The 11,465-nt window shown below is 36.2% G+C and overlaps 2 protein-coding genes across 3 annotated transcripts; both read right to left on the reverse strand.

The window, feature by feature from the left end:
• LOC107630419 (high mobility group nucleosome-binding domain-containing protein 5) lies at positions 1,035-3,995 on the reverse strand. Its single transcript, XM_016333533.2, has 3 exons — positions 3,218-3,995; positions 1,978-2,230; positions 1,035-1,763 (listed from the first exon to the last, which is right to left on the reverse strand). Exons 1-3 carry the CDS (start codon positions 3,545-3,547, stop codon positions 1,384-1,386), a joined length of 963 nt encoding a protein of 320 aa, XP_016189019.1. The 5' UTR covers positions 3,548-3,995; the 3' UTR covers positions 1,035-1,383.
• On the reverse strand, positions 4,747-7,703 carry LOC107630417 (ATP-dependent RNA helicase ddx24). Of its 2 annotated transcripts, none has more exons than XM_016333532.2 (3): positions 7,034-7,703; positions 5,679-5,931; positions 4,747-5,407 (listed from the first exon to the last, which is right to left on the reverse strand). In XM_016333532.2, the coding sequence occupies exons 1-3, from the start codon at positions 7,370-7,372 to the stop codon at positions 5,028-5,030; spliced, it is 972 nt and encodes a 323-aa protein (XP_016189018.1). In that variant the 5' UTR covers positions 7,373-7,703; the 3' UTR covers positions 4,747-5,027. The 2 variants fall into 2 exon arrangements, with proteins under 2 accessions (XP_016189018.1, XP_016189017.1); XM_016333531.2 differs by having other exon boundaries at positions 5,679-5,934; positions 7,034-7,700.

Here is an 11,465-nt window from a genome sequence, read left to right on the forward strand (position 1 = left end):
AAATAATTTATGTACGATAAAAGATATGTTTTTCCTGATTTTAATTATACTTTTAAGTACTCTAAATAGAGTTATTATATTATATTATATTTTACATTCATATGTTCTATCATATAATTAAATAAAGATTTGTTTGAGTGAAAAAATTTAATAACCAAACTAAACATTACTTATGTTAGTAAAGAGTGATCCACGGCAGAAGGAGGGATCGAGTGAGTGAGAGGATAGGAAATAGCGAGGACGTCGGCGCTGGCTATATTAAATAGGACGACAAAGTTACTGATGACGGGAATTCAACCACGTCGTTAAGGATGAAGAAAGGGAGATTGCGTGAGAGTACTCCCATTTTCTAACTTTATTTAAAATGATAATAAATTATAAAATAATCCAACTATGGTTAAGTAATGACCAATTACAATGTGACACATAATGAAGGATAACTTACATGTTATTTTAAAGGGGATTGGATAGCATTCACCAATATTTAAATTGTTGTCCAAAATCATATATTTTAATAGTAAAAACTCATACAATTATTTTCATGTAAAATTTCGAACTACTCTCAAATATCAACTTTACATAAAAATAAATACATTTAAATTTTCACCTATTAATTTTTTGATAGTATATATTGAACTCGTAAATGACATTGTTAGAAACTGATTCAACATACACCCAAATTTTCAGTAAATAAAATTTTAATACCTAAAACATGTATAACATGCTATCTGGCAGAAAAGATGTATATGTTATTAATTTAGTAATTAGTAAAAAGTTTGAATATATCTAAAGGAAATTCACTCATTCGCATGTTAGCTATAAGAGCACTGAAATTGGGAGTTGAGTCAATTTGAAAATTCCGTTGTACTAATCCATATGCCTCTTAAACTGGGATTGGTTGAATCACTAGATCTTGAAGAAAATGATATGTTTAAGACACCAACATATTGCACGGCGTGTTTGAGAGCATTTTGATTCTAGATTTCAAGCATTTTCTGTATTCTGATTTCTAAGTTCTAACACCATTATGATCATTCGAATGATAATCACACAGAATTATCTCGTTATCATGGCTACTTACATTGAACGAGGCACACAAACAACATTCAAAACTTCGTACCCAGCAGCTCAACGACACAACGATCAAACCAAAAAACGAGAAACGTCAAAAACAGTACCGGAATCGGTAGATAAACATATACTCCTATATCCCCACAACTAACTCGAAGTCAAGTTTATCTAAAGCCGCTACATCAATGTTTATTTTGCATTTTAAAATGAACAGAGAGCATATGCTCATATATGATAAAGAAAGATAGTAAATGAGGAAGACGAGCAAAAATAAACAACAAAAGGAAGATACAAATACTTTTGGCAGCCTGTTTACCGAACCGGCTGCTGATTGTAGTGTGCCTTCTCTTTTTTCTTGGCTGCGGCAAGCCTTGCACTCCGTGCAGCAGCCTCACTAGCAGCTGCCCGTGCAGCCGCATCCATCTCCTTGCTTGACTTTTTCTTCTTCATAGAGGCAACTTTCTTAAGCCGCTCTTTGACATCAGTTGACGATGCATCATCGGCCTTCTCAGATCCTGCAGTCTCAGAAGTTGCATTATTGGCATCCACGCCATCAGGCTGGTCTTGTGGTTCTTTCTGTTCCTTTGAAGATTTATCCTTCTTTTTCTTCTTTTTTGCACTTTTGCTTTCCCCAGCAGCATTCTCCTTCTTCTCCACCTCTCCGTTGCGATCATCTTCCTTCTTCTCAGCACCTGCATTTCCAAAGGTCAGTAGGGATGGAATTCCAAGTAGAGAAGCTCCAACTAACTATTTAAGCAGGACTGGCATATGAGTGGATGAAAAAGTACACACGTTTGTTCAAGACAAAAGTATATAAAATTCAACCTCAAGATTCATTTTCAGAAAGAATAAAAACAAGAAACTTAGAAATGGCTTCCTTCAATCTGATTTAAAACACCATATTACCATGGGAGTCATCCTGACCACTGGGTTCCTTTTGTAATCCTAGCTCAACCAAAACAGCTTCAAGCTCTTCAAGCTCTTTTTTCTTCAATTCCTTCTTTGAAAGTTGCCTTTCAGTTTCTTTGGTAGCTGGCGAAGGTTCAGGAGGTCTTTTAAGAACAGGCTCAGCTTCTACATGCACTTCTGAGCTATTTTCATGTTCATCCTCAGCTTCATCTTCCACATCATCAAGACCTTCTATCTCACTCTCACTTTCCTGGTTTCAAATATTAAATGATGTAAAACAATTAGTTATATAGCCCGACAATGAAGCAACCAGAAGATGTTTCAACACAGACCACCTATTCTAGGAATTTGTAATGGCTATTCCAAGTCTTAACATTTAAGTATATTCAAGGTTGTCGACAAAACCTGTGGGGGTGAGTTTTACCACCCTCAGTTTACTTGATTAATAACCAATATCATAGCAACTCTAGATATTTAATGGAATGATTCTCTCACCTTGAAGCAAATCAGCTAGGTTTATTGTAATTAATGTAGAATGCACGCAAAATAATAAATAACATTTAGGCGATTCAGTTTTTATTAATCAATGATATTTTCCAGGTTAGTTAATCATAATGATGAAACAATGATTACACAGGAGCATGCACATGGGAAACATAACTAGGGCGATGCACATTGAAACGACAAAAGCAACCAGGCCAGGTGCAGGTGAACTAGATTCCAAATCATTATCCTGTCAACATATAACGGTTAATTAAGAAACACGACTATGAATGAATATTGGTCGCGAATCAAGACAACCATTAACAATTCTATAATTTAACCTCAAAAGCCAAGCCGCTAAGGCGCTACTAGTGTAAACGATACAATATTAAACTTAATTCTGATGCAACCATAAACACCACAATCACTCCAACAAAAAACACCCCAATGCAACCTATATTCCGAAAAAAGTGATTATTCGCTACTTAAACACTAGCATCCTCCCTTGAACTCATAGCAGATGAAATAATACTCAACCACAAATTAATTTCTATCAACCAAAAGTTCAAAACATATATAATTATCATACAGCAACTCTATCCAGGCAGAATTCTCAAAGGTATCCCTTGCCACCCATTCAAACTTGAAGGCCTAGAACTATCCAAAACCTAATAAAAATACAAATAACTCTCTCGAGTTCTAAACAGCAATCCAAGGCAACAAACACAAAATCAAGACAGAACAATAATTTCACCTCTCCGGCGGCCTCGGCCGCAGTCACCGAAGCTGAGGGAGCAGCAGTGGATGAAGCCCAAACGGCCTGAGGAGGTGCAGTGGTTGCATAGTAGTCGTCATCGTCTTCGTCATCAACATCAGCCCAAGACTTGGCGGTGAGAGGAGCCGGAGCCCAGAAAACCTCCTTCTTCTCGGATTTCGCCTCTGCCGTGGCGCCTCTTCCCTTGGAAGAACCCTGTTGGTCCTTCTCAGGCTTCTTCTTCTTCTTCTTGAGGCTTCCGAGGGCGGCGAACACGTTGGTGCTGTTTATGACCGGCGCCTCGTCTCTCCTGATACCTCCACCCACCATCCTCCAATCTCACAGAGCTCACAGCCTCGAAACGACACGCGAGTAACGCGTTTTGAAGTCAGCCGTGATGGAATTCCAGTGGGAAGGGCAAGATCCGAAATAGATAAAATTGTCTAGGGTTTCAGTTTTTTGAAGAGGAGGCGATGGTGATGGTGGTGTGTTGAAGTGTTTTATCTTTTTAGGATTAGACAAGAATCGGGGAAGGGAGAAATGAAACGACAGCGTTTTCGGATGAAGAAATGAAGGCTGAGTTGCTATTAGAGTAGAGAAAGAGAAGAGGCTGAGGCCGTAGGGGATATATATGGATATGATGTGGTTTTCTAGTTTTCTTTTGCGTCTGGGAATTTATAGGACCTCCGTTTCTACTTCTAGTTTGTAATTTCGGGTGCGGTAAGAACCAAAAAAGTGGGACCAATTCAGAGAAAGAATGATTTTACGACGAATTTGATCATTTACTCGTAAAAGATCCGTGTAGATGTGGTGTGCTGGGCCTCCATGACTGCGGTTAGAACCACTGCCACACCTGGTTGGGGAAGGCAAACTGACCAAAAACTACTTAAAAAAAAAAAAAACCAACTAATTAAATTGACCCGTCTTGGTTGATCTTATTTGATTTTGCAATTTGCTTCTTTTTCTTGTGTACAATTTGTTCACTCTGTATTATATTATTACGAATTCAGTTCAAATATAAGAAATAGATACATAAAATCAAAATCTAATAAGAATGAAAAAATTTATAAATTTCAATTTTTTTGTTTATTTTTAACAAATCTTGTGGAGAAATGAGCTGTTGATATAAGCTAGAGTATACAAAGAAGGAACCAACTTCGAAATCATCAAATGTTTTCTCCTATAATTTTCCTCTTTCGGCCTTTCCCGTTTATACTTCAACTAATTAATAGGTTAGATAAGGTTGTAGCATTTGGTAAGATTACTTACTATAAGTACCCGTGATGTTGCCCATTCATTTCAATTCCATATCAACGTCACCAGATCTTAAAAAGAACATTGATTTGACAAGAATGATGTGCTCACATTGTACCATGCTGCTAATTCTCAAATTCCAAGAGACTGAAGGGAACAATAGGCAACCCAAATTCAAAAAATGCATTGATGGATTCTAACAGGCTAACAACATCTGATTCATCAGATGAACATCATCAAGAATTTTCTCGGGGATGCGCAAACAACGAAACAAATGGGGCAGAAAAATGGATTATACATTCTTGCTTCAAAACTTTGATAAGTACACAGTACCAGAATGAAAGAAAGATTCATATACTCCTATTTTCCCTCGCGTAAAATTATAAATTTGCTCATAGTCAATTTATCTAAAGCCGCTATCGATGTTTATTTTGCATTTGCAAATGAACAAAGAGCATATGCCCATATATGATAAAAGAAAGATTGAAAATATAAAGGGCAAAACAAAAGGATAAACAAAGAGAAGATACAAGTACTTTGCCACTTGCCAGCCTGTTTACCGCACAGGCTGCTGATTGTAGTGAGTCGCCTTATCTTTTTTCTTTGCCGCGGCAAGCCTTGCACTCCTAGCAGCAGCCTCACTAGCAGCAGCCCTTGCACCAGCATCCATCTCCTTATTTGATTTTTTCTTCTTCACAGAAGCAACTTTCTTAAGTCGCTCTTTCACGTCGGTTACAGGTGCATCCTCTGCCTTCCCCGTTCCAGCAATTTCAGTAGTTGTCTTTCCATCAGCCACAGAATCAGGCTGGTCTTGCGATTCTTTCTGCTCCTTTGAAGATTTGTCCTTCTTCTTCTTCTTCTTTGCATTTTTGCTTTCACCGGTGGCATTCTCCTTCTTTTCTAACTCACCATTGCGATCCTCTACCTTCTCAACACCTGAATTTTCCAGGACAGGTAAAAGACTCCATATAAGAAATTTCTACATAATTAGTCATCTTAGCAGGGCGTGCAAATGTATTGGTGAACATTTGCATGTGCAAGTTCAAGTCTCAACTTAATACTTTAGATATTTAAATAGTATTCTCATAGCCAACGTGGTTAAATCAATAACAAATGCTGACAAAATAAATACCTCCTTGAAAGAACTAAGATAATTATAATATCTTTTTTCTTTTTTCCTTTCACAAGATCAAAAACATCATATTACCATGGGAGTCAGCCTGGCTTCCGGGTTCTTTTTGCAATCCTAGCTCTGCTAAAACAGCTTCAAGCTCCTCAAGCTCTTTTTTCTTCAATTCCTTCTTCGAAAGTTGCTTTTCAGTTTCCTTGGTAGACAATGAGGGTTCACGAGACTTCTTAACAACAGGTTCAGGTTCTACTGGCACTTCTAAATCATTTTCATGTTCATCCTCAGCATCATCTTCAGCATCATCAAGGCCTTCTATCTCACTATCGCTTTCCTGCTATCAAATCATTCACATGTCTTGCAGTTAGTCAATGAGTCTAGCAGTTAGACAATGTGAAGCTCAATGAACAATAATACCATCTTCTATGTTATTAATTTGCCATTAAGGCCAAAACCAATTAACAATTTAAGTGCCCAGTTATGCAGCTTTTTAGCTTTCATTACTCCACGATCAATGGGACGTGCAGGGCAAGTCCATGAAGAATAAAGCCTATGTTATATCATCTAGGTTAAACATTATAGTTATGGGTGAAAACGCAATCATTTTAACTATGCAAGATTGAACACGTGGAAACTTGAGCTTGAAGAACCAAATTCCAAATCCAGAAATGAGAATAACAAATAGTCATCAAATGCATATTAATCAGATTCCAAATCATTAAACGGAATAAATGACAACTTGACAAGAACATAGATATTCGAATTAGCAAACCGACAAGCAACGTCATCAAATCCAAGCATACCAGATTACAGATCGTTAGACCGTTAACACAAATCACATAAATGACAATTCAACAAGGATTATAAATACCTTCCCAGAGCTAGATATCCAGAACAAGACCAGAATCCCGGATACTCATTATCGAACAGAATATCCAACATTATATCTTTAAGATATAAAAAGAAACACTCAGGTTTCTTTCCAATCATGCATGGAATAATATTCAACACAACTCTTTCTTCTCAAAGAAACCATTATCAACCCATGCAATCCAACCTTCAAAACAGCATTGCCTAACACATCCAACTAACAGAACACAGACAACACAAACAAAACCCCAAACCTACTGAATAACATCCATTCCAGTTCAGTTCACCTCGTGGCAAATAAAATGTGAGAACATGAACAGCTCAACTAATCCACCTTTTCCAAGTCTGGTCGCTATCCATGCCATAGGACTAAAGGATTCAAAGATAAAAAAACATAATAATAAAAGAAAAAAAAGTACACACTCTCTGCATCAAGCAACCATCATCACCATCCTAGTTAAAAAATAAACGATTCAAGCCATTGCATATTAAGTTTCAGCAGTAGTGATCGAACACACATAAATAGAAAAATCCAATTAAAAAAATGCTCAAAGTTTTATGTTCACCTCAGCAGGGGGCTCGGATTCAGCAGCAGCAGCAACAGGGGCGCCCCAAACGGATTGAGGTGGAGCGGTGGTGGCGTAGTAGTCGTCATCATCCTCGTCGTCAACGTCAGCCCATGACTTCGACGTGAGTGGCGCCGGGGCCCAGAAAACCTCCTTTTTCTCCTGCTGTTTTGCGGCGGAGGAAGCGGCGGTGGAAGAGGACGAGGAGGCTCTCCCCTTGGATGAACCCTGTTCCTTCTCAGGCTTCTTCTTCTTCTTCTTGAGGCTTCCGAGCGCTGCGAACACGTTGGAGCTGTTTATGACCGGCGCCTCCTCCCTCCTACTCCCTCCTCCCACCATTTCCAATCACAAACTCCGCAGCGATGGCCCCGAAACGACCGCGTTTCGACAGCTCCAGTGAAGGGACAAGATCGGAAATAAATCAAATAAATAAAAGAAAAAGAGAGAAATTCTAGGGTTTGTTTTTGTTTGTTCCTTCTCAGCGAGAATGGTGATCTGAGAAGTGAGGAATGTAATGTGGATGGAGTTATAAAAGGGTGCGTTTTAGAAGGAGAAATGAGAAATGTGTGTGTTGAGTATAGAGATTGAACGGAGAGGGGCGGGGGATCAGAAACGACGATGATGTGTGTGTCTCTCTCACTCTACATTACAACAGTGTCATCCTTTTGGGAATTTATAGGGCTATTTGAAAGAGAAAAAAAACAAAAAAAAGGACCTCCCCGGATTTTAAGTTTTTAACCTTCGACCCTGTATGTATTGGTTTGGAACTTTGGATTGTCTTTTTAAAATGAAAAAAAAAATTAAAAGTTTTAAATCTTTAAAATAGCAATATAGACATGTTATATGTTCTATTTATGAATAATACAAAACAAATAAAATTCTGCATGGTATTGGAACGATATTATTTTAGACAGTAAAATATTTGTTATTATCTAAATTTTCGTATAACCCGCATCAACTCCTTTTTATTTACTAGGAATCCTAATAAAGTAGGTAAAATTTTATTTTAAAAATTATTATTTCTATGACAATCTTTCACAAATAGACATGTCATTATGATTAATAGTACATATAAATAATATCATTAAATTTTACATAATGAATTAATAAAATGTCATAATATATCAACTATTTACTATTATAGAGAACTTAATTAATTTTTTTATTCTTTAAAGACTAATAAGTCTTAGATTAAAATTCTCAAATTATCCCTTCTTATCATCTTTTCTGTCCCAATCTTTCGACCATTTTCACCGCTGTCACTCTCCAAAAACTCTCAACTTTAACCCCCTAAATATTCTTCTTATTATTATCCTCCTCTTCTTCTTCTTTTCTTTCATCGTTATCACCATTATATTTATTATCATCACCACGATCACTATCTTTATCTTCACCATCATCATCGATGTAGTAGAGATGTCATCACTGCAGTCGCAACAGCAAATCTAACACAGCCAAGCGACGATTTAAGAAACAATGTATGCAAAACGTGGTTCCATGGTGTGAGGAAGCGGCTATGGGAAAGATTCGTAGTAGAAATAAGAGACCCATAGAACGTGTGTGGCCTAAAACTTTCGATTCTGTTGAAAAGGTGTGCCAACAACAGTAGAGGGCGAAGGCAACATCGGCGGAAAGAAAGGCGAAAAAGAGAAAGGAGAGAGAGAATGCAAGTGCAAGGGAACACCATTTAATTTTATGCATCTAGTAGCATTGTAATTTGTCTTTCACATATCACAGAAAGTGGCCTACAAATCAATGAAGTTCTTAAAGTCATTGCTTGAGCCATAAAGACTTATTCATTCAACGGATTTCATTCATTCACTGGCTTTACTCTCTAAGAAGTCAAGTCGATCCAAAGCCATTGCTTGAAGCGATTTCCTTGACCGAAGTCTGCTACCGAAGCGGGATTGCTTGACACACAAGCATACCAACCCCAGAGAAGGTCAATAAGGATGGTGGTCGATCAAGATATTCTATTAAGAAGTAGGAATCCGCTTCTCCATCCCCTTCCCACAAGACCGCTTATTCTGCTCTCTCTTATATAAGTTGATTTTTGATTCACTTATTCCCATTCGTTCCGAGTCGCCCCACATTGACATTGGGTAGAAGATTTTCTTGTTATTTCTTTGCAAGCATTACAGAAGATTCGTTAGCTAATTCAATTCATCCTACCTCTAGATATTTTACTAGGTCACATCACAGCCTTCCTGCGGGTGAGAGAAGAGTTCCTGTGCCAAGCCTAAGGGGCTTAGACCGCTACCTCCCTTCGACTATCATTATTCCCCTATTCACTGATTCTCTAGCATCGTCGTCTTCCTAGGCTAAAAGCCCTTACTCTTCCAACACCTAAATCGCTGGCACTTTGGATCTATCCTAAAAGAAAGAATTGACCTACCTTGCTTTGCTGCTTTGATTAGGACTTTGCTTCTCTAAAGAGATTTTACCGGTGAAAACTCCCTTATAGTAGCAATTCTGAAGCGGAAATAGCTACGGTTATTACCATTCTTGCTTCTCCTGTTCTTCTTCTATCTAAGGACAAGGCGGAAGGTAGACATACTTATAGACTTCTTTCTTCCTTCTAGTTGAGGTGAAAGCTTTAAAAGAGCTGAGTCGTACCCAAACTCTATCGAATCAGCAAGTAAACTACCTCGCTGAACTAGCTTTAGACTAGGCTAATGAGTACGCAACTGAAAAGACAGCGCTAAGAGTGATGGCTTTTCTTTATATTGATTGAGACCTAGCTTCGGGGCACTTACTTTATTAGAGTAGGGAATCCGGTTCAAGCAGAGTGCAAGTGCCACGCTAATCCTAGTCCAAGCCAAAAAGCAACGCATGAAACTAAAAGTTACGCCTTTAAGCCATGCCATTATAGCCTATTGATGATGCATGTGAAGCTTACATCTTCTTAATTGCAAAAGCCTTCAATAAAAAAAGGGAAGATTGTGTGCAAGTTCCTATGTTTCAAGAGGAGTTGTTTGTCTGCAAGTAGGGGTGAATGCGAATTGGATATGATCAAAATGTCAATTTGATCCGATCCGCACTAAAATCATCGGATTTGATATTTGCATTTTTTTTAAGTTTGGATCCAATCCGATTCCGTGGATTGGATATCGGATATATTCGCCATAACATACTTTTCTTAAATAATAAAAATAAAATAATACAATATATAATAATTATTAGTTGAAATAAAACATAAAAAAATATTTACTTATTTATTTATTTCTGTGTATCCGCGGATATACAGATCGAATATGCAGATATCTATATGAAATCCGTAATCCAGTACGAATTTGATCAATATCTACAATTTTCGTATCGAATTTAGATAAATATCGCGAATATACAGATTAAATCCGATCCATGAATACCCCTATCTGTAAGATTATTGTGTGTAAGTTCTTATTATCGATGCCTTTTGTTGTTATTAATCTCGAAAAGTAGTTGTATTGAATCTAAAAGTTCTTTAAGAAATTGCATATGGGATTAGAGGACAAGTCATTATAATTGTGGTTGTGTTTGCACTTTTTTTTATCAAAGAAAAGAATAAGGATTCGGATGGAAAAGAACATCAAAGGAATATTTTGATAATTCTAGAGAAAAATTTAACGGAGTTAACTCTATATTTAGTGATTGATTATTTTTGTCAGACGAAATTCTTTTTTCATAGGTATAATATTAATTTTTTTATAGTTAGTTTTGTTAACGTTCAAATTTTTTATAGTTAGAAATGATTATTTGTTCTAATCTTATCATATTTTTTAAAACACAGAATAGATAAACTCTTATTATAATATTATCAAATTATGTGAGTCAACCAACTTTAAATTAGTCAAGTGATTAATTTTCTTGTGCGTTTAGTAAGTATCAAGTATTTAAATTTTATCATGTGTATGCAGTAATTTATTAGTCAATAACATACTCTTAAATATAATTCCAATTTATAACGAATTAATCATTAACTTTTGAATCGAAGAATTTCATAGAAACTAAAAAAAGACCAAAAAAAATTAATTATGTGAGTCACAATACCAATCTCCTTAATATATAAATTGCAATAACTGATGGTAATTGACTTTGAAGATACATCCAAAGTTATTCAATTTGAATCAAGAATCCAAGAATCACTTTGTATGGAAATATATTTGATTACAAAAGTACTCTGCCGAAAAAAAATATTGACTACCATTAAGGCATTAATTGTCACATATTAATGATGAAAGATAAAAAAGGGTTAGTTTTATAATTGCCAGTACCAAACTAATAATCGATTCGATCAGAATACATTATTAATGAATTATTAGTTTAATTTAACTATTAAATAATTGGTTAAATCGATTAATTTATCATAATTAAATAATTATATATAATTTTTTTATAATAAATAATTTTTAAATTAAATTAATTATTATTTTTTATTTTAATAATTCAG

Source organism: Arachis ipaensis, chromosome B03 (genome assembly GCF_000816755.2).
Source record: "Arachis ipaensis cultivar K30076 chromosome B03, Araip1.1, whole genome shotgun sequence".
In the NCBI taxonomy this organism is placed as follows: Eukaryota; Viridiplantae; Streptophyta; class Magnoliopsida; order Fabales; family Fabaceae; genus Arachis; species Arachis ipaensis.

Bases quoted from the DNA above. Each gene is read 5' to 3' on its own strand.
- LOC107630419 (XM_016333533.2), bottom strand. From the start codon at position 3,547: ATGGTGGGTGGAGGTATCAGGAGAGACGAGGCGCCGGTCATAAACAGC. The intron at 2,231-3,217 runs GTGAAATTATTG...ATTTGAAACCAG, and splicing joins CGGCCGAGGCCGCCGGAGAG to GAAAGTGAGAGTGAGATAGA. The intron at 1,764-1,977 runs GTAATATGGTGT...TTGGAAATGCAG, and splicing joins TGGTCAGGATGACTCCCATG to GTGCTGAGAAGAAGGAAGAT.
- LOC107630417 (XM_016333531.2), bottom strand. From the start codon at position 7,372: ATGGTGGGAGGAGGGAGTAGGAGGGAGGAGGCGCCGGTCATAAACAGC. The intron at 5,935-7,033 runs GTGAACATAAAA...ATGATTTGATAG, and splicing joins AATCCGAGCCCCCTGCTGAG to CAGGAAAGCGATAGTGAGAT. The intron at 5,408-5,678 runs GTAATATGATGT...TGGAAAATTCAG, and splicing joins AAGCCAGGCTGACTCCCATG to GTGTTGAGAAGGTAGAGGAT.